Source organism: Haliaeetus leucocephalus, unplaced genomic scaffold (genome assembly GCF_000737465.1).
Source record: "Haliaeetus leucocephalus isolate CR32 unplaced genomic scaffold, Haliaeetus_leucocephalus-4.0 Scaffold417, whole genome shotgun sequence".
Lineage (NCBI taxonomy): Eukaryota > Metazoa > Chordata > Aves > Accipitriformes > Accipitridae > Haliaeetus > Haliaeetus leucocephalus.
The window spans coordinates 868,666-892,320 of NW_010972853.1; the positions used below are offsets into that span (position 1 = coordinate 868,666).

Below are 23,655 nucleotides of genomic sequence, written 5' to 3' on the forward strand. Positions count from 1 at the left end.
TCAATGAATGCAAATCAGAGGACACAGAGAAGGGCTATGAATACACACAGGAGAAGAAAGACACATCTCTAGTGCCCCGCTCAGAAAAGGCAAGGACTGAAGAAAGGACTGTAAAGAAGGAGGACCAATGCCTAATGCAGAGTGAGGTTTCCAAGCACAACTAGGGTTTAATACAGTGCTGCTCCAGATGGCCAGAGGGTTTTATGCTCTGTTAAAAACCCCCCACCTTTCAATGCATATAAAGCCACAACCATGACATTGGCACTCCTGACTCCCAGTGTACTAGTCATACTGATAGCCTTCCAAACCTCTAGTGATTTTACTGGGAAATGCTCAGTAGTTTACTTCAAGGTGAACAAGCAAAGGTTATTCTGTGCCAGCCACCCCTTTGGGAAGCTCTGTTTTCATGTACTACACCTCAGCTGACAAGCACAGAGCAGAGTACACCATTTTCTACTTCACAGGGTGGTGCACCAACAGACCGTCATCTTATTCCTCCTACTGAAGGGGGAGGTCTAAAGGCACGTAAATCTCCTGCACGCTGAGCTGGTTAGGAACCCAGGTTCTGAGTTATCTCAAGGGACTTGGCTGGGCAGCTGCTATTACAAAACAAGTTGCTGAAGCACAGGACTCCACTCACCTTTCCTTCCTGAATTACCCTGGCTTGATGGTTTATCAGTTACGGAACCTAAAGGGGAGGGCGAGAAAAAAAAAAAAAGAAAAAAGAAAAAAGACATCTATTTAGATGCTGCATGATCACACAGAACATGTAATGTCACGTTAATACAGTCAATATCTCAACCCACAAAGCGTCTGTTTTACTTGCCAACAGCTCAGTTTAGGATTCAGAGAGCCTGTGGCTTCAACCAACTGAGATAGCATAAGAAAGTTTTGTCTTAAGATGTTAAATAAGGATGAGGGTAAACAAGAAATATTTAGTAGCTGGATCCAGTAATTTGAAAGAGCTCAACAGAGCAGTGTGCTAGTAAGAAACCTGGAATAAATCCAAGGGCAAGAAGGAAAGATCAATAAGAGTCACTTCTTTCATTTGCAAATGTCAGGAAGAACAAATCAAAAACAGGTGGGGAGAGTGTGCAGGGAATGCAAGGGGCAGTATTCTAAAGGAAAGGGATTAAGTGGGACAATTTGCAGAAAATGGATTTCAACCAACCCCTGAACATCCCCAGCTGTTTGAAAAGGGACACTGAATAAGATCCAGCACGCACTTGAATAGAACACATCTTGGGTTTTTTAATAAAACTTAGATCTCCAGATAATATATATGATTCTACACTTGTTTCTGCAGTTTGCTTTAGTGTTTCATCACACAGTTTTCCACTAAAACTTGAACTGATAATAAAAGCTTTTTAAACAAATCCATTACCAAAGTGTATAAAAATCTATAACACAATTTTTTTCTTTTTTTTTCCTTTCTCTTTTTTTTTTTTTTTTTTTTTTTTTTGGAATAGCTTTATTCCCAGGAAACTGATTCTTCCATGCACCATTACTAAACAGTTCCAGTGATTTACTGATCCTTCAGGAAACATGGATTAAAAGTCAGCTCCAAAGGAGGCAGCTCTGACAGGCCCAAGAGTCTGGTCAAGATAAACTCTAAATGTAAACTCTATTGCCCAGGCACTTTCACTTGCAGAACAGTTCATCTCAGATCTACTGCTGAATTACAAGTAGGAAGCACATACCCAATATTAGTCTTCATAGGCCTAACATCTGTGTGTCCTACAATACACCATGACTTTACCTTCCTGGTAACATAATTTTATAAACAGCTTAAGACTAAATGAACAGATCATCAAAACTCTAAAACATGCCCTACCTACCAAAACCATATGCTGGGAATGGTGGAAGAAAGTCATATTCTAAAGCTTAAGGCAAATTACTGTAGCATTTCACCTTACACTAAAACAGAATATTAATCTTATTTTCTTTCCATGTACCTGTGAAACACCAAGCATTCCCTCAAGCTACATTGGTTCCCAGACAGTTCTCCCACTCATCCCAGTTCAAGCTACTAGTTCCCAGACAGTTCTCCCACTCAACTCAAACCCTCATGCAAGTCACTATGTATGCTTATTACCACAAAATGCCCTACAGCCAAGAGGACACTGAACAAGGTGAGAAGGATTTAAAAAGAAAAAAACCCAAAAGGTTTAACTGCTGTCATGCTCCCATCTAAAGGGCTGCAAGGTGTGAGAGGCAAAATACACTGAACACCCATGGGGTGCAGATCGCAGAGCACGAAGCCAGAGGCAGCAGCAGTGCCTACATGGCATCACTGAACACATTAGAAACACACACCTATGCTTGTTGTCTTTTCTTCTTTTTTTTTGGGGGGGCGTGGGGGGGATGAGGGGAGCAGCACAATTCTAGTGTTGCCCCTGAATTCTCCCAAATAGCATGGAACAGCTTCCCACCCCTCCCTGTGCCTAGCATGCTGCTGCCACAGCAGCTCTGTTCACCACAGCTCACAAAGCTAGACTGTACACTACTGATCAGGGCCATATGAAAATGTAGAGCCCAACCTCATCCCATTTGAGCCATGGGCTGCCACATTGAATGGTGGGGATGAAAAACAAACAGCATCACTCTGTTTGTAGTACAGAAAGTGATGGATTTGGGCCCAGTAAACCATAGGGCGACAGAGCAGTGTCAGGTTGAGTGCCCAGAAGCACGTCACTTAATAAACCCATGAGTAACAGCCTGGCTCTGGACCTCCCTCTTGTGAGCTGTGGGGCAAGGCCAGTGCTGTCCAGCACCACGACACAAACATGGGGATGCTGGAACTGAGCAATATGATCAGAAGACCCATATCCATTATAACAGCAGGACCCCAGATTTGGGGGCTAGTAGTCAACAACTACCAGCTTGTCACACAGAACCACCTTACCAAACTTTTAACTGAAGTCACTCTGATGGCAAAGTGACTCCATGGCCCACTAAATACAGCTCATGGAAAAATATTATCCCATCTGTTACAGGAATCTCTAGTTTTGGTGTACACAGCAACACTGCGACTCTTGCCTTGGCTACCACAGGCTGTTACCTTAGTGGTTCTTCTCAGTGAGCCTTGCAGGAGTGTCTGTACTCTAACTGCAGGGTGGACATGCCACAGTCCAAGCTCCCTTGCAGCTTCAAATACCAGCAAGCACACAGGGAGATAGAAGCACAACTGCAGTGTTAAATCGGGTAAACTGGCCGAGTCACCTGAAAAGATTAAGCACTCTCAACAGGACGCATTCTCCCCAACCCCCTTCAGTTATCAAATTAGTATTTGTTGAAGCGACTCTCACAGTACCTGAACATACAGGAGTTTTGTTCTGTACAGAAGAGCCGCTAATAGGCTTGCCATCAGGTGTCACACACCAGCAGTATCCAGTGTAGGTATGGCACTGCACCTGTTTAATAAAACAAAGAGCAGGCATTTCATTTCTCACTATCACCCACCACTTCTATTATAATCCAGCATCTTAGTGGAAGTCCCAACCCAGACAAATCACAAACACATGCTTTAGAGTAAGGAAGTCACACAGAAGACTATCTTTGATATTGTTATCTTTTCTTTCTCCCCTCACCTCCCTCCCCAAAGAAAGGTTGTTTCTCCGACTCCAACTCCTTTAGCTGCAATTTAGGATGCAAAAGAAGTTACAAGTAGTCAGCTGAGAACACTTCTGTTTGGGAATGCAGCAGTTGTGTCTCAGCTCATTCCACCCTCTGCTAAATCCCATTTACCATTAAATAGTTGTCCCACTGCATCCCAGCTGGGATGTGGAAAGGCCACCCTGCCCCAATTCCACAGCCACTGCTTGAGAACAGCATCTGTGGGTGTTTCAAGAGCATTTTGTTCAGTAAACATGGCTGGGAAAATGCAACACAGACTAGTTATGTCAACAAACTTTCTCCAGATAGATTTAAGGTCTCTCCTGTTATTATATCAGCCTAGGCAGTAGAAGCAAGATCCATCATGCTTGCTCTTCATGTATTGACAAGAACTTAAGAACATTTGATGAAGGCTCTAATAAGCCAAAAGATACACAGCATAAGATTCATCTTGCTTAACTTTAAAGCTCTGCTTCTGAACTGAACATCTAGAGTTGCCCAGTTCCTTCCTTCACCAAGGAAGGACACCAGAATGACTAGTTCAGATATGGACCTCTAAAGTGAGAGCAGATAAATCCCCATCGAGCAGACTGGTCTTAGTAACATCTATGCAGATATTTGTTCAGTGGCACTATCGTTTCATCCAGCTTAACAAATCTAATTACAGCTTTTGCCTCAGTTTTCAGCGTGGTCAGCATTTGGATGAAATTCAGGATGCCTTTGACTTCCCTTGAGACAAAAGTAAATGATCATCATACAGGCATCTGTGTAAATACTAACAGGTTCCAAAATCCTTTCTAGCAAACACACTTTCAGTTGTGGCTCAGTGTGCACATTAGTACTTCCAGCATCTTGAAATGGTATAGAAATGACTACATTACTATAAGCTAGAGATGACTCCCCTTCGACACATTTCTGAAAAAAAAGCCACGAAATGAGATCACTGCAGAAACTGCCTTTTTATTTTACTTGTGAATTGAATTCTGTCCATTCTCTGTTTTTCCAAAAAAGTTCATTGAAGCTGATTTCCCATTCCAGTCCTCTCCACACAGAAGAGTGATGGGGTGTTTGTGCTGTTTCCTTCATTAGGGATCCTTCAGAGCTAAACCAGTCATTCCCCCTTGCTGACAGCTGGCTTCGATTCCCTAAGGTAGCTGAGTTTGTTCACAGACTTAATGACAGTCTTTTTAAAAGGCTGTGAGTATCACATAAAACATGATCTAAGAGCCATTATAACACCGTACCACGTGTTTATCTTGGGTTTTACTAAAGTGCAAATCAATCATTTTGCCTTAAGCAAATTCACTTTTAGCAGCCAAAATCAACAATAATCTCATGTACCCACGTTACTAAAGTCACTGTCACTGCTATCTGCACACTTTCATTTTTATTCTCTCAATATATCACAAAATTGATTGCAAATTACTCAAAAGCACTATGAATACAATTAGCAATAATCAAGTTGCAAAATATTTCTTACTGCTCAATCTAATGAATTGTACGTTCAAAACAAGTGTGATGGAACTGCTTGGGTTTCTGTGTTTAATGTTTATCTTTGCTGATCACACACACATTATTGCATCCCCAACAGCACAAGAAACTGTCTTTAGATCTGAGCATTAATTGTAAAAATCTTACCCAGAGATGAAGCCAAATTCCAGGATAGGGTCTTGAATTCGTAGGGCAAGACCATTCCATGTTACAAAGAAAAAATCCAGTGTACCCAGCATTTAAAAAATTCAAGTGTTAGTGACTTTGTAGTCCTTCAGCCAAGCCAGAAAATAACAAAGTACATGGCAGAGGAGTCCAAAAAATGTATTGACATAAATTTAGGGTAGATGCATTAACTAAGAGCATGTTATACAACTCATCTCAATGGAGAGCTACCAGTTACATACACTCATTTATGCAAGACAAGCACATTACATCCATAAAAGCAAAGCAATTTCATAAATAACTAAGCTAAGGAATGCTGGTCTTCCTTGGACTGGTATCCCATGACCCTCTCTTCCCTCTGCCACCACTAAAAAAAAAACCAACCCCTCAGATTGACAGCACTTTCACAACAACCACATGTTCTACTGCAGCACCAAAGGACTTCCCTGTTACAGATAATAGCAGCAATTATATCTCAGCCCTTATTCTAAAGGCCAGACAACTACTAATGAAGAATGGACACTTCAGAAACCTCAAAAATCACCACAGTTGGCTTTCTTGAATGTCTTCATGTTGAGAGGTGCTACATTTCACCATGATACCTGACCAGGTCTCAGCATATTTAGGTGTCATAACAACAGTGGCATATGGCCTAGAGTTTGCTGCTTAAAGGCTGGGGGGGGGAATGGTATACTTTTCATCAGTTACATAGCACTGGTATGGCATTGAAAAAATTTAAAGGCAATAGCTGATTCAGTACCATTTCTAAATACTGTATGTAAACGCAAACTCTATAAAGTGTCAACTATTTCAGAGCATCTTAATCAAGGAATCTTGAAAATTCAGGGTTTTCCTTTAAATTTTTCCAATGAGTTTCCAATGATCATAGGTTTGAGGTTTTGTTTCTAAATCCCATTTAAAACTTCTACCTGAAATTCAACCTCATTCTAATCCTACTCCCATAGTAGCAAGATTTTTAAATACTGCTATAATCAGATGAGTAACCGTGTAAAAGTGACACCTGTTTACCGCACAGATCTAATCTTCAGGTTTTGAGTTAATTTAGGCTCTACCAAAAATACATGTTAGAAAAAGTGTGTTTGACTTTTTTTGGCTCTCAGTCTTCTAAAGCTAAGCATTGTGCTAGACAAACTAGATTATCAATTTTATATACAAAATAAACTTGATTGCTAACCAAGCTGCAGCTACAGAACGCTCATTACTGCTGGAAAAGCACATGACTGATAGAGTTTGACATCTCAAATTAACATACACCTGTCCAACAGCTGAACATTTTCAGTTACATAATAGGGAATCAGAGAAATAAAACCTGCAAATCGTTTGAGGTCTTCCAACAGACTCACCGTTAACATCTACACTTTCAAAAAATCAAACTGCAGTTTAAAGCCCTGCAAGTACCCAAATCCCTGATCATGCAGGAGGGCACTGCTTCTATTTTACAGGGGTAAGAGATATGCCATCCACAACTGTGACTCAATTGAAGGGTGAAAAGCATGAGGGACAAACCCAACAAAAACTGCTGTGCCACCATTGCCCAAATTAAGAGTGTAGCAGCAGTCCTCTATCCCACCCCCCACCATTACAATATGTGAAATCAAATAGCAGCTAACATACTAGCCACTGGCCACATGAATAAACACCTGCTCTCATCAAGTTCATTACAATATGAAAACATTAAAAGCGTAGTCACTGGCAGATGACTCTGCCTCTTAATTTCCTGAGGGAAAAAGAAGCCACTGTTTGAGCTTCTTCAGTATCTCACTGACAAAGCCAGAATCAGATTCCCAAGCAGTCCAAAGCTTCTCAACAAGCAGCAGCATCCCTTTACAGTCATTTGACAAAGGAGGATCAAGGGGTTGTTTCCAAAAGGTAAACCACAAACAGGACAGAAACTGCATGCACACGCACAAGGGAGAGAACAGGGGCAAAGCACTAATTCTGTGATGGCTGAAACTGGTCTCTACAGAGTTATAGAAAGAAGTTTGCTGTAAGAGGCTTGAGAGCGCCTTGGACAAGCACTGGGCTGAGCGCAGGAACAGCAACGCTCAGACTAGCCTTTCACTGCTGTTCAGATGAAGAGTTTGGTAACTGATTCCTATCTCATCGCAGAGCAAACATTTCCTGGGTCCTTCCATAATGGAGGGCAGAGGGGAGAAGGGAAGAAAAACATTCCTTCTGCATTCAAAGCAATACTTCTATGACAGAAGAAAAAACACATCCAGTTTTTGAATGGCACTGCTGAGGGTGAGGGCAGGCAGCAGAGCTGCTGCCTGCACTCACAGCATGAGGCAAGGCTCCAAACCCTGGCTGCACTCAGGTACTCCTTGTAAACACTGTAAAACCAGCTAAATAAATTGTTCCAAGCCAGTAGGTCATCTGGTCTGACCCAGAGAGAAGCCGCAGTGTCACACAGCAATCCTTTAATCAAGCCCTTCCTCTGTTTGAGCCATTGAGGCTCATCTAGAAAGTCCTCTAAACCCGAGTTAGTGGCGCACAATCGGCACAAACTGGCCTGACAACTATTTATCCTAACTCTAAGTGGTGATGCCTCTGTTCTGGTTTAAGTGTCTTGCTGTACTGCTTAGACCCTGGATCTTGTCATACCTTCTGCAAGATTAAGAGTCCACCGACTATTGTCAGAAGCCTGCCACTCCTTTACAGAAAATTTTAGGGAGCTATGAATCGGTCTGTATCTTAAGTCTGAGCTTCTTTGGGACTGCAACCCCTTAAATAATTTTTGTCACTTTTTCTGTTCCCTGGTCATACTTAGTTCTTCCCAAATGATGCTGTGCAGACAAATATTCCCACGAGGGCTTTATGCAGCAGCCATCTCCCCCACCTCTCTGCACCATTCAAGAAACGCTTGCTCCACAGGAATTTCACTATTCATATAACCAGGGAAAGAAGTTACCTGTGGTAAAAGAATCTTAGCCATGGTCAAGGGCATTCCCCACACACTCTCTGGCACAGATACTATTTTTAGCTCAGGAGAGGGATTCCCCAAGAGATACTCTCTGCTTCTGACACAGAATGTGACCCTTTAAAGTTGGGAATGATCTTACATTGTCACTTTCCTTAAGGATGTCCTCTCCTGATTTAAGAATCTGTTCCTTTGCTACCTCCTTACCCATCCGTGGCTTATCGTTAGCTCAATATACAAACGAGAAACACAATGAGAGCTGCAGGAAGAAAAGAAGTACGTAAGTAGCAGACAAATCTGCAGAGCAGTATTCACAGAGAGCTCCAGCTACAGTCTTTTATAGAAGGGATGTCTTAATAAAAAAAGCCAGAACCATCTATTAATTAAAGCCCAGATTCTTTATGAAGAAAGAGTTTCTTTAATCTAGCAAGACAGACTGTGTTCTTTCCTTCTGAAAGGAGAGGTTAAGTCCTTGAGAGCTTAGTATTGCTAGAGTACGAGCACTGAATAATGGAATAATAGACAGCATCCAGGGAATGCAGGACATGTCTACACAGTGCCCGGCAGCACCGTGCTGCATCAAGAAATGGGTTTGTAATTCTGCCCAGCATCATGCTACGCTAGCCAATGCAGAGGGGCAGACTTGGATCATGAAGTCACAATGAAGGCTGAGAAGGTTCCCCATGTCTTTAGAAAAGGGTCTGTTTGTGAGACTTAGGAGAAAGCAGTACTTTGTACATGCATTAGCATAGCATAGAATGAAACTATTACTATGGACCGTAATATAGATCCCTCTTTCCAAACAGACCTGTATTACCAGATGTGCAAGTGCTCTGGAAGCTATCTGACAACAGAAAACTGCTCTGACAAAGTCAGCCCACTCACTGATCCCGTCATAAGATGACAGGTCTGACTGATGCACTTGCTTTAAGAGAAATCTCAGTGCTGCATCGTAACTGCACCAGCAGCTGCAGTTTTCAGACCCCTAAACTCAAAGAAACTCTCCAAGGAGACTTGCTCTCAGCCACTTGTATGCAGACTTGCAAGGAAAAGAAACCACAGCTAGACAGTGGAAGGTGGCGGCAAGTAGCAAGACACCCCACAAAAAGCCCCACAAGACTACAGCCCCAAAGCAGGGTTAAAATTATTCACGTTCATATTAATCTGAAACGGATCCTGTTTCAAACCTCAGCAACCTTTTCTAAAAAACTGCTTGGAGGAAAACTATGAAGAATGCAAGTCTCTCTCAGCCCATGGCAACAAGCCCAATGGCACTAGGCAGCAAAAGAAAGTGTGCAGATTACCCAATAGAGCCTGTTGTTTATGAAGAACAGATCACAGCAGGTTAAGTGCAGCATGGAAAGGGAATGGCATTTATGCAAAATACAGCATAACAGCAAAAAGGAGAGAGTAAGTCTTGGGAATAGAAACTGGTTTTAGTCTTGTCCAATTTTGCACAACAGTACATGACCTCAGTTTTATACAATTAATCAAATTATGCATATCAAACAAACATTCTTATGTTGTGAATAACTCAAAATTTTATCTGCATGCTTATATTACTGTGGGCTAAGTGCAGAGAACTTTCATTATAGGAAGTAATATTCCCCACAGACTGAAATATAAAGAAATAGCAATTCCAGAGCAATTCATCAGGTCTGCTCCCATTTACAGTCCTCCCATCATGCCTGCAATGCCACCACCTCTTCCACGCCACATTTTTAGATGTGTAAGCAGTGCTAAAAAGGGATTTGATAAGATCTTTGCAATACACAAACTCCCAGAATAAGGGAAGCAGCACACATGGAGCATAGAAACAGTTATGAAAACCAGTGAATTGACAGGTGCCTGCTCCTCTTCATGCACTACACAAACCCCATTATAACTAGCCACGTCTAGGAAAACTGGCCATCCAAGCAATAGAACCAGTGGCAACATTTCTTTTTGGTCTAGATTTTACAGACAATGAAAAAAAGACAGATTATACAAGTGTTTAAAACACACAGGATGTCTAACACCGGGTTTAAATGCAAGCCAAACCAAGGTCTTTGCCTTCAGGCCCTCCTCCCTTTCACCCTTGTTACCACATCTAACTGTTGGGTCTCAGAGCCAGGTGCCCTGCAGGGAAGGAGGAGGAAGAGGAGATAAGGATGGTCTCCCCTCCGCAGCCGCTGCCCCATGCAGCACATGCTGCGGGTCACAGAACAGCAGAGTAGCTATGTTCTCTTCACCCTCCTACAAGCCCCATCCAATTTGCAGTGGATCCAGCCCCAAATTCACACAGTTTTGCACTGCATGCAATTCCAGGAGCTGCAAAGGGCAGACTTGAGCTGCTTTCAGAGGAACAGCCTCACTTGGTGCTACTTTCAGTGTTTACCCATAGTGATTGCAATTTATTTTCTAATCAAGAGGGTGATGCTAAACCACAAAAGCAATACTTCAATCTGGTTAAGACCAAGCAGGTTCTGTGAGCACACAGTTACCACTACCAAATGCAGCTCCCAAACCTGCACCGTTCGTGTTTTTCACTGCTGCAAAACTTTCAAGAATTTCCAACAATTAGACAAAAACGCAGATCTTAAAGTCTGATGGCAAGGACAATGATATGGGCCCGAACGCCTACTGTGTACACAACTACAAAAAAGAGGCTCCGCTCAAGACCTGAAAGCAAGTCATCCACATCTTGAGCAAGTGCTATAACAATTAAGACATTTGATATTCTAAATACATGCATGCATCTTTGTTTCCCCTCTGATCAGAATTTTTCTTTTACCCAAAATATTCCTCCAATAACAGTTACATAGAAGGGGGGGGGGAAGCTGTTGAAAAAATTTCCTCAGCCAACTCTACATACAGGGTATACCCTGAAGTGTATGCATCTGTTTAGATTCTTTTTGGGAGGGGGGTTCAAAGTTGAAAAGCATGGTGGGTATTCCTCCTAGAAACTTCGTTGAGAGATGCTGCTCTGTTCTGGACTTCCCAGCTGAGATTTTGGAGTTTGGATGGAGCAACTCTCTGGTATTGAACCAGAATAAACCTGTAACAGTTCAGAGCTGACTTCAGCAAGGCCTCAGGGACTTCAAGAACTGGCCTACACAGCTTCCCTGCAGAGCAGAACCCAGGGGTGCCAATTCTCTGCACAAGAGATGCAGTATCCAAACCACCTCCACCAGATGAGATCTATTCATGAGCTGCTGGAAGCAAAAACTGTTTAGACTGTTCACCAAAATCCTAATTTTTATATGTCCTTTCAAAAATCAAAGTTTAATTAATTTGGACTACAAGCTAAAGGAAATATCTGTCTCAAATGCAGGCTGAAACCAGTTAGCTTCCTTGGACATTTTTGTTCACATCTTATGCAGGGACAATGACCTTAAATGCTGCAATATAAACGATGAAGCTGGTTCCTGAGGTATGTAGAACACGGGGTATTTTTACGATCCAAGGAATGATACGAATATTTCAGTTAATTCCAGCTACAAAGGGATCAGAGGCTTCCTTCATCATGCCAGGTAAAACAAGAACATTTTGGTGTTCACAGATAGGACTGAACAGAGGAAGAATGTGAAATATTGCTTGGCTGCCAGCTGAAAACACACAATTTTTGTAAGCAGTTTCATGTTGCCCCTCCACTGGCAACCCACACTGGCCAGGGAATGTGCAGGAAGGAGGCCCAGCAACTGCTCTGCCATCCAGACACCAGCACCAACCTTCCAAATAAACCTGTCTGGAACAAAGCTTTATCAACTGCACTCTCAGTCCAGCTTATTAAGATAAAATTTTCACCTGCACCCCATACTTTACTCTCCAAGAGGTTGATGGACAGGTGACAGAAACATTGTCAAGTCAGCTTTCTTTCCCCCTTTTTTCTTGAACTATAAACTTTAACATGGAACACTTAGTTGGCCCACTGTGCTAGGTTTTATAAGTATTCCCCTCCAGTGCCAACATAACCTGAGTAGCTCTACACAAAATCAGATTTCAACAACTGAGAGTGTAGTTAGATTGCAAGAAACTACAGCCGCCACCTCTCTTACCTCCACCTTCCCAAGATGGTCCACACTGTACACAAATACGATGCTGCTCCAAAGAAGTATGCAAAGTTGGCAGGATGGATAAGACTTTTCCCACTTCACCATTAAAAAACAAAAACAAAACAAAAACACTCCCACACACCAGATAATGGGAGGGTAAGGCTTGGGGGGGGGGGGGGGGAAAAAAATTTTTGGGGGTTTTACAAAAAAAAAATCTTTCCTCTCCTCTTCCCCCAGGCATCACAAAGTGTTTGAACCAACCCCAAAGCTTTTTGTCTTTCTCATCTTTTTGAAGCCAATATTGATTATATTTTGGAAATTTTTTTACCTTCAAAAGACTTTGCAAACAATAACTAATGAATTCTAAAATTTCTCTGAAGCACAAGATCTCTAGAGCACTGCTAGGTATAGGGAAGCCAAGACAAAAAAAGGTGTGTGATTTACCTAAGTTCACAAAGTAGAGGTCATCAGGGTTGCAGGATTTTGGCTTTTGAGATGCATGTCAAACTGAGCAGACAGCATACCCCTCCTACCTGTTAGGGAACTGCACATGAGCCATTTTTAAGTCAGTTCAGTTAGCACTGGGACACTACTCAGCATGCTAGTGGTAACAGAACCAAGTATCACTCTTCATTTCTACCCTGCCTTGGCAAACTACTCTTCCTCTCAAAATCTCCTTCATGAGGGCTTTCTCTTTGCCATAACTACTTCAACTTCTCTGGAATTCGGTAGGACCTCCCCCAGTCCAGCTATTTCTGCAGGATGCTCAGTGACCAGGACTGACTATTCATTTTTGGCAGATATTAAAGGCCAACAAACCATGAGCCTTCTCTGCTACCCCTGCCTGAGACAATTGCTTCTCAAGACAAGCAGCGTTATGAAGCAGTCTAGAATCCCAGCACATCACTTCGTTCAGCAAGTGAACAGTGAAGAATCAAAAACCCAGACAAAGCAGTCTCATCACCTTTCTACCAGACCCCCAAACCACAACAGGGCATAGAACAGGAAGAAGGAGTCTGTCACTAACAAGTACCCTACAGAGGGAAGAGGCTCAACAGACCACTCTTTTTTGCTGGGATAAATGAAGCACAGGTAACAGCAGAAGCATCTTGGTCCACCCTGTTTTGTGTGAGCCATACCTCTCTTTGCAGCTCATCTTCAGGGAAAAATTGGCCTCCCCTGCAACTTGTTTTTGTTTCTGTGCTGTACTGGAGGTTGATGCCATTTGTTTTTGTGCTACATTGGAGATGGCTGCCATTACATATGCATGTGTCTTAAGGTATAGTGTCTGAATCAAAGCTTCCAGTTGGTTAAACAAGTCCCCAGCTTTTAACACTTTCACGTGAGTAACTGAGTCAGAGTGTGCACCCATGCTGCTACCATCACTTGGCTCATATCTTAACAGTGAATCTCCTGCAGCCACTGGGAGCCTGGCTGAAGGAAGCCAATAGAAATTTTACCTGTGTAAATGATCCATCCTCATTGCATTCTGGGATGAAGACTGCTTCCTGGGGCTTCTTTGCCTGTTCCAGTGCTTGAGCTCTCTCTAATCGACACTTGCTTTGGCCAGCATCTACAAAGAGACAGGCAAAACCCACTTAAGACTGCAAACACCATTTGGCCTCTTCAAAAGCTACCAGATGTACCATGCAGCTGCAGGGGGGGAAAAAAAACCCAAACAAACAAATATAAGGCATCAAGGACCATTACTTGCACACTAACAAGGCAGCTATGGAGTTAGCACTCACGATCCCTGTCGTGGTTTAACCCCAGCCAGCAACTAAGCACCACGCAGCCGCTCACTCACTCCCCCTGCACCCAGTGGGATGGGGGAGAAAATCGGTAAAAGAAGTAAAACTCGTGGGTTGAGATAAGAACAGTTTAATAGAACAGAAAAGAAAAAAACTAATAATGATAATGGTGACACTAATAATACTAAAAGAATTGGAATATACAAATGATGCACAAAGCAATTGCTCACCCCCCGCCAATTGACACCCAGCTAGTCCCCAAGAGGAAATCCCCCCCAGCCCCACTCCCCCCAGTTTATATACTGGGCATGACATCACACGGTATGGAATACCCCTTTGGCCAGTTTGGGTCAGCTGCCCTGGCTGAGTCCCCTCCCAACTTGTTGTGCCCCTACAGCCTTCTTGCTGGCTGGGCATGAGAAGCTGAAAAATCCTTGACTTTAGACTAAACACTACTTAGCAACAGCTGAAAACATCAGTGTTATTAACATTCTTCTCATACTGAACTCAAAACATAGCACTATACCAGCTACTAGGAAGACAATTAACTTTATCCCAGCTGAAACCAGGACAATCCCAAAGACAAGTATGAACCTGGACAATCAAACTATGAGCCAGTTAATGAAGAGCTGCCTAATTTCCTAGGCAATAGTTTTTATGTCATCCAAGGGCTCTGGAAGCTTCTTCCAACAGGTGCTGGAGCACAATGTCCATGCAGTGAAAGGCCCAACTGAAGGGAGTTGTGTTTGTGTTAAAATTAATAGCCTGAAACTGGATGGCGGAGCATAAGCCCAGTAATTCAGGCCCAGAAGTGAGTAACGTGGAAGAAGGGATGACCCCAGCAAAGCTTCTTCTCTGAGCAACATTCACAGTAAGATGCTAAAATAACCAGCCACCCATCTGAACTTCCACCTTTGTGTGGTTCAGATAAGGTAGATATGCCATTGCCTGTACTTTCCTGAAATCCAGCTTCTACCTCTAGTCCAGCGCTTACAGCCAGGTGTGCATTATACTTTCTCGTATCAGTTACTCACTTTGCTGCCAAGAAAAAACACGGCTCTGCAAGCAGAGCTTGAAAGGGTTAAGATCTCAGCTCTGCACTTACTTCAGATGATGGCAGCATGTAGCATGACCTTAACCCCTTCCAGGTCCAGCTCACTGTTACAAAGCATAGACCCAGATAAGTCTAACACTGATGACTGATGAGTCAAAGAGGAGAGTTCTGCCCTGCAGAGATACAGATTGACTCAGTGTTTACATTTAAAAACATGATGTCTAACAATACTCCTGTTCAGTCTAGAAAGAGAAGAAAAACAGTAAACATCTGTTTCCATGGGACTGTGACACAGGTACTAGCACCTTCTTTGTTTTCCCATGAATCCACTGACTGAAAGATTTTCAGTGCAGAAATTGCAAAATCTGGTCTTCGGAATCTTTCAGCAGCACCACAGAGAGTGATCAAGGTTAAATCCCCATCCTACCAGGCACAGAAATCACACTGGTTAACAAAAAAATTCCACTAGATCCCTGAAGATCCCATATTCTGCTTCTCAGATCACATGAACTTCAACAGAATCATCAACACCAGCACTGAATTAGAAAGCCAGTCTGAGTTCTCAGATCAACTGAATTCACATTGCAGGGCAATAGAAACAATTTCCATCCAAGCATATCTAGATGCAGAAACCAATGACAACGCTGTAAATAGTTTTGATAAAGACAAAGACCAAGCAGTACAAGACAAATACTTTATTTACACAACTGATGACTCAAGAGACTAAGTTTCTGGTTTGTCAACACAGTTTCATTTTAAACATACCACATTACTCCCCAAGAAGGATTTCACAAGTCTTCTGAGATTATGGAAATCAAACCCTTCTCTTTGGAAAAAGTAATTATCCATACCAATAGCGTTCAGCACAGATACCTGTAGCTTAGGCACTGGGTTACAAAGCAAGAGTGCCTGTATCAACTCTGCCACTGACCCACTGAGTGACTACGAGTCTGTCACCTCACCTCACTCTGACCTTGTGTCCCTTCTGAGCCTATGTCATTCTCATCTTTAGACTGTAATTTGTGGGGTGTTTGCATAATGGCCTTGAGCATGTGGAGCTTTGATCTCAGGTGGACCGATTATGAGCTTGTATAAAGAGCAAGATTGTTACAGAATGAAAAGACTTTCTTGAATAAAATTTACATTGAATTTAGAGAAGCAGTATTTGTTTTTCTAATTAGCCGTGGCATAACCTCCAAGCTGGAATATCCTTCTTTCCCCCTGCTTGCCAAAGTGATTAGATGATCAGACCTTGTTTGCACACCTCCACTGGAGAACGGTCCTGCCAGCAGTACTGACCCTTCCAACACATGCTCGTTCTTTCAGCTGAAAAGGAAGCCCTGGCAATACTGTTAACTGGAACACCTAACCATCACGTGCAGATCTCCTGTTCAAGCTTAAGAGTCTAATCTTGCTTGGCATGACACGGGACATTATTACAAAACCAGATGGTGTGGCTGCACCTTCTGTTTTATAGCTAGCTGTCTGACTAAAAACACCTTCAAAGTTCTGCTTCGCAGGAGGCAACTAAGTAGCAAAAAAATCAGCATAGATTATGCAGATCTGCAAGTATAAGGAAAGAAAGGAAAAAAGAGCACTACGAATTTCTCACATGACTAACAATCAAACCACAGATTCACAAATGAAAGTGTTTTCTAGTCTCTCCATCTGAGGATACAGGACTGCAGACAGGCATATCTGGTTCCTCTCCTGAACATAAAACAGAAGTGTAAAGCGTTTCCACATAGCATCTACTTTAATGCTGGTGCACTCACAACTACATGACTGAAACCGGATGCTTCACCACGTAGCTGGTAGGAACAAAGATTTTGTGGTATCCCGTGTAGTACAAATACATCAGGAGGCCAGGCAGAAGGGATCTTTGCCCAATTTGTCTAACGAGCAGACAAACGTGCACACGATCAAGCCCTTACTATAAAGGAGAAGATAATAGAAACATGTTACTGCTAAGGCGTGACTATGTCCCTCCTGGCAATTTTAACTGGCCTTTATAGATTGAACTCCCTACCACCACCCAGTAGACCACATTGTGTAGCACATCACCACTACACCACAGCACTTAAGAGCTCATCACTGTTGCAGCATCCTCTTTTACAATTCAACCCTTGGCTCAAGTGATGTCTCTCCGCAAATTGCTGCTGAAGTGCAAGAAGACAGACGATTACTTCTCCCATCCTCCCTCATTGATTTCCAAAGGTCATGCCAGTCCTTTTACAGCCTTGACTTGGAACAACTACCTATATACCAGACTGGCTGAAGAGGTGTGTCCATACCGTTATCTTTTTTGTCTGTCATTTCACAGTTCAGTTCCAGTAAAAACAGTGCCTTTAATATCAACATTTACCAGTTTGTTTTTAAAAGGACTGTCAATCCTTCTCTTCCTCACTCCACAGGCTGGTATTTTTATAATGTTTGCATCAACATGTGATTTCAGTGGGATGACTTCACCTTGTTATTTTTGCTTTGTTAATTAGAAAATGTAAAATATTACATAAGTGCCAAGTGTTAAAAAGTAGCTGCCAAATAGCTTACCCCAAATAAGATGCATTACAGATTTTACTAAAGCATTTTACTGATGTTATGATGTAGATTCATATACCCTATTCTGCATTTTGATTGTTTACCTGAGTGTTTCAGCACTTTTTCTTCCCTCTTAAAAATGTTCTCTGGAGTATCAAACACCAAGCTTATAAAACAGAATGGCATTAATGCATTCCAGTTTCACAGTTCAGACAGACTAAATAGGACTTTCTCCCTTCCCTTACATAAGGAGAAAAAACAAACCAGGATGACTTTTTTAAAAGCAGAGCTGTTTAATAATTTGACTTTAAATATCTTCAAACTTAGGACAGATTTACTGCAGCTCAGAAAGCTGCCTTTTAAAGAAAATTCATTCTCAAGTTGGTAGATGGCAACTAGGAGATAGTAAACTACAAGTGATGTTTTTTACATCTGTGGCCTAATCTGCAGAATGCAGGTGCACATAATTTTGGATTTTGCAATGAAGTTGGCTAGTTACCACAGCTGATCTTATCCATGAACAGTTTATTCAAATGAGACCACCATGTCCCTCATAATATACACAGTGCACTCCTGAACAGGCCCCAAGAATTCCAGCATCCTCTCTTCAACAGGCAGAGGCAGTTTTGACACCACACATCATGGTATAAAGACCCAAGCTATCCTAATGATGCAAAGTAAAACATCTCCAGGCAGCCACATAACACTAGCAGCAAATCTATATGATGCAACCACAAAAATCTACCTATTTAATTTTAATTCTACTTAGTTTCTTTCAAAAGCTCAAAGGGTAAAAATTGATCCAAGCAGCTTTTGAACTATTTCTAGTTCCATTAGGTAACTGTCTCACATACAGGCCAGGACCCCACCAGGCACAAAGCAGTCCAGCTACACTGAAGTCAGCAGATTCATACCCATTTACTCCAGCCAATGATCTGTGTCTTTGCATAAAACAGGCAAAAATGGAATCCGAGCAAACTACAAAAACATGCCCATCTGTCCCACAGGGTATCAATCATTCTCCACTCTCCCCATTATCTTCCACTTCATTTCTGACAAGTCCTACACCTGGAATCTTCAACTTCTTTCCTTTCATGCTGACATGCTTCGCTCCTTTTTTGACACCCACATACAACTTCTACTCCAGAGTTCCCTAACTTATTTGGAGCACACTTAAAAACACGCCTAAATTTGCAAAATGATTGAAAGCGTCACTTCAGTTTATATTGACTAATTGCTGCCAACGAGGGACCCGCTTTATTCTCCCTTGTCTAGGAATAAGACAGTTCAAAGACAAAACACATGGATCTAACAGATGGACACACACACACACACAAAAGAGTGATTTCAAAATATCATCTCCTGTCCAACAAGAACAGAAGGTAGAGGAGAAAGATTACCTTCAAACAACCCATCACTAGTCAGAAGGAGACCTTCCTTTCCAGCGCATTAGCCAAAAGCTGTGTTCATCCAGGTGTCCCAGGAGATGGGTTGAAGACCCCTGTTACAATTCCCATCCGTAACTTACAGATAGGTTCATTCTATATAGTGACTTGTGATCTAAGAACAAGCTCTATACCAGCAGACTTTCAAAGCAACCATTATAATTCTAAGGGAAGTTTTTAGAACACTGCCACCCCCCCTTTTTTTTAATTGAATAGGCCAAACAAGTTACTAGAAACCAACCAGTTAACATAGAACTTAAATGTGTTTTAAGCCACAGACATCCAATATACCCTAACAATCACTGCATAATCTTGACAGCTTGCCAAGACTCATTTAACAAGTATTTGTCCTTCATCCCTGCAAAGTTTTGAGGCAGAACTCTTATTTGACAACAGATCTTAAGATGCCTGCTGACAAAAGATCCAGGTAGGAGTGCTTGGCTGTGTATTTTACACACAGCTACGCCATCTGGAACTGTTCTCTGGAATCTCATCAATGAGGCTCCATTTGTCATGGATGCCGTAGTTTGATCATTTTAAGCTACTCCTGACTTTTAACCCTTTGTGATGTGTGAGTGCGGGTTCGGAGGGAGTTCAGATAATTTAGCGCTGAAGGAATTTCATTGAAAAGCACGTGAGGAAGCTAGCAAGGAGCGAGAGTTGAGTAAGAGTTATAGTTCCCAAAGGGCTGGCAAGATTTCATCTTTAAAGGTCCTTAGCTTCTTGAGAGAGAGCAGAGAGCTAAGCTGAATCGAAAAGGTTCTGTTCTCACTATGGAAATGATTCTGCTTGCCTTGGCACAAGCACAGTTCAAGTTATCAGCATATGAAATTGGAAACCTATAGTAATCTGGGGTGCAGAACTATGCCTTGCTGTCCACAATATACTTCCTCTTTTCCTTACTTTAGTTACCTGTTTCCCCCCCTCAGAGAAGGAAGCACAAGTTAAAATTGCATGTGACTGGGCTCGATGGCCCATGGGATCCCTTCCAGTTCTATGGGAGTTCCCCTGTAGAGCATCTCTGTCATGCAGAAGGAATGAAGGCTGTTCAGGGTAAACCTGGTGCCCTACTGCAGCAATAGAAAATGCTCGAACACTGCTGGTGATACCTTCCTTTGTGCAAGTACAAGATACAGACCTAGCCAACTGCCTGCAGTTAGGCACACCTGCCTTGCAACTGTTTGTATTTGCCAAGAACAGCGATCTTTATGCACAACTAGAGGTCATATTCCTAATGCAACTAGAAAAACAAAATACCTTTCAATAGCAGCACACAAAAATTACCAGCAAGGTTAAATTTGAATGTAATAGTTAAAAGACTATTCCTACTTCCTAGGGATTCATGGGAGTGTTAGTGGGTTAAAAGCAAGACTTGCAGTTGTCAAACACTCCCGGGTTATTAGGTACTGTATAGTACACAGGGTAAGAGGAAAATGGAAAGGAGAACGTGAGTGGTTTCAGCTAAACATTTCAGTTGTGTCTGAGAGAGCAGAAAGAAAAGTATACTTTACCTGTGCTTAAGACAAAAACGTCTTTAGTTACTTCTTTGGAACCCTTTGTAATCACGATATAAAGTAGGCTGTGTAGTTTGGCATTCAGCATTTTCTCCACTTCCAGAAACAGATACTTTTGTATATGGATGTGCCACATTTCAGATCCCGTGTTTTAAGTGACTGAACAGTGCCAGTTTATATGCCAGTATCAGCTGTGGAGTTGCTTATCTAAGCCACTCTGCTCAAGTGATGAAAGCAAAAGCAGGACTCCCACTCTACTGCTGCTTGTTGTGATACTCAAAAATGCATCACTTGCAAGAACAGTCCAACGGCTTCTTGGGCCCTGGGAAAAAAAGCTTCTGGGATTCCAGTACTCAGAAAGCAGCACGATTCAAAGGTCTTTTTCTATGCTATGGGAGAGAAGCTGCCATAAAGCAACCCAGCAGTGGGGGGGGGGAAATCATACAAGTAAGTTTTTTTTCCAATGAGAAACTGTTTAAGAGAGAGCAATATTTGAGGTCGTGCTCATAATTCACTTAAACTATAAAGCTTGTCAATATTTTGAAAAGGGATTTCCATTTTAGAACAAGTAATTCTGACAAAGATACATTTTTATAATAGTAAAAAAAGCCTTCATAAACAAAAGCCAGGCTTAAACGAATGCTTATTTATCCTTCCACAGGGATTTTAATGAGTTTCTCCTGTCACTTTAACCAATTGCTAAAAACATCTGTGCCATCTGCCCTCTGAGTCAATTGTGCTCTCAGAAAATGCACTGAACTTGATTTTTCACTTCACTGCAGAAGCAAACCATTTGTGTGACAAGACACCAGTATTCCTTAAAAAAGTTTCAACTTCATCTTTAGGCTATACTAAAGAAGAGCTGAATTGAGAGGGAAACAATATTCTCATTTTTAAGTAGATGTGTAACAGCAAACAGGCAAAAAAGAGGCCATGTAAAGCCTTGCATGCATTCTGTCTTCTTAATTAGCTCAGCACAGAAAGGCTGTGTATGTCTGAAAATGGACTGGACATCTAATGTGCAATTCTTCCTCACTCCACATTCCTATCACTCAAAGGTATCTCAGTACCTCACCAGCACAGGTAGCAAGGAAGATCTCTTTTCAGGATTTGACTTTGCATTTCCATGGGGCCAGCTCCTTCTGCTCTGCAGACACATATTTTGGCCCTTTTTCAGTGATGTCTCTGGCTCCTTTGCCTTCTTTCGTTGATAATTTTGTCGGTTCTTACTCCCGCCACCTAAACCCAGACTCAGATACCCTTGCTCACAAATGCACAATTTGAATCAGATTACTCACAGAGCACAGTACAAAATTCAAGGGTCTACGAATCCAGTTTCTTAGGAGGTAGAACTCCCATTCCCCCCCTCAAAGGCATTTGAAAACCACCTACCTTTGCACCGGCCACGATGTGTCACGCTCAGACTTGACTCCCGGCATTTGGCTCTCTGGTAGTCGCACATTGACTCGTATGTTCTGCCATCAGAGGCACAGAGGGGTTTGGACTGGGACCTGGAGCAATGCAGGTTACACTGAGGGTCTCTGTCACGGTCGCTTATTAAAAACTGAAGGAAGTGAAAAAAAAAGGAGGGAAGGAGAAAAAAAAAAAATATTGGTTTTGTTTGGTTTCCCAAAACAAAGCCCAGTGTATTTTGTTGTTTTTATGACAATAGCAATATGGTCTATAATGCAGTTTAAGCTGCCTACCAAAGCTGACTTTGCCTGAAGGGAACTTAAAATGAAACACGTACATCTTTAAAAAAAAAAATTAAGGGTCTTTGCCATTCCATTTTCTTTAATAGAACGGAAACATTACTCACTCCACCTCACCTCTGAAAACATAAGATGTGCAAAGCCAAACACAACCCACGCGGGAAGGGCAATACTGAGTCACAACAGCCCAGCTTGCCCAGCACCCTACCACAAACAGTATCTGGTACTAGACAGTTTTAGTCAGAGGCAAAGACATTTATCACCAAGGACCGAGGAACCCAAATAACCTATCAAGATTGGCCTTGGTAGTTGAACTATGGATGTGGCCAGCTTTATATCACCAGTTATTTGTTTTTTAAAGCATTACTTATGTCATCCGTGGATACCACCTGCAACAGCATACCTGCACACTCCCAAAGCCACATATTGTTCCTTCCCAATGACATCCTGCCCAGCTGGCAACTGCATTCCATGCATCCCACAATCTAATTGCACGCTATGTGAAAAGGTATTTCCTTTCAGAAGTTTGAATTTGTCATCTTTCTGAATACCTCTTCTTCCCAAGCATTCAGTTTGGATGCAGCCTGTTTTATATAAACATGGCACTCCTTGTCAGTCTCTCAACGTGAGCAACCCCAGTCTCTCAATTCCTCTCCCAGAAGACCTCCTCCGTACCACGATCAGCTGCTGTTTCCCTTCTCTGAAGACAGCCTGGCTTCTGCCTTATCTTTTGGAGATGGGGAAACCCACAGTGCGCATGAACGAGTCCCTGTTTTCTGTCTGCCTGTTCCCTGCAAATCCCAACATCTGGCAGTAGTTTACTGTTGTACCCTCAGCTGTATTCTAAGCTGCCTATAGAGACACCGAGGTGTCTTTCCCAAATTCATACTGCCCTCCTGCACATGCCGACTGCCAGTCCTCTTCACATAACCATTGGCATAGAGTTTCGGCAGGACGTGATAGTAGCAGCCCTTTTCACTTCTCATGCTACCCTGCTTACCGGTTAGTCAGTCAGACCTTTAACTATTACCCAAACCCAACTACCCGCTCACAGGAAGATTTCAGGGGACTCTTGAAACAAGACCCACGAGGATCAAGCAAAGAAAAGGGAAGTTAAAGCTGCCTTGCACTTCCCCTTCCCAAGCTCCCACCTCACAAGCCTGGGGGGACCAGAGTTGCTCTCTAATACACCAATATCCCAGCTCGCTGTCAAAGCAGTTATGAGCTCAGCAGTTCAGAGCTGGCTGGCAAGTGGGCACTGACTGACACCCTGCCTGCATGCACAAAGCCACGGCTCTCCAAGTGTGTTGATAGCTGGATGCCTTACAGGGAAGTGTGAGTCATTGCCATAATCACCTTGGTGTTACAGTTGCCTACAAAGCTGTCTGCTCT

At 42.4% G+C, this 23,655-nt stretch overlaps 1 protein-coding gene across 1 annotated transcript in view; it reads right to left on the reverse strand.

Moving 5' to 3' along the window:
- Nucleotides 1-23,249, reverse strand: part of SMOC1 (SPARC related modular calcium binding 1) — a 91,483-nt gene extending 68,234 nt beyond the window's left edge. The window contains exons 1-5 of the mRNA XM_010574269.1: nt 23,094-23,249; nt 21,944-22,115; nt 13,707-13,819; nt 3,314-3,413; nt 641-688 (exon numbers count right to left, since the gene is read on the reverse strand). Of these exons, the coding sequence (XP_010572571.1) occupies nt 641-688; nt 3,314-3,413; nt 13,707-13,819; nt 21,944-22,115; nt 23,094-23,249 (589 nt within the window). The remainder of the gene's footprint in view (nt 1-640; nt 689-3,313; nt 3,414-13,706; nt 13,820-21,943; nt 22,116-23,093) is intronic.
- Nucleotides 23,250-23,655: the final 406 nt, after the last annotated feature.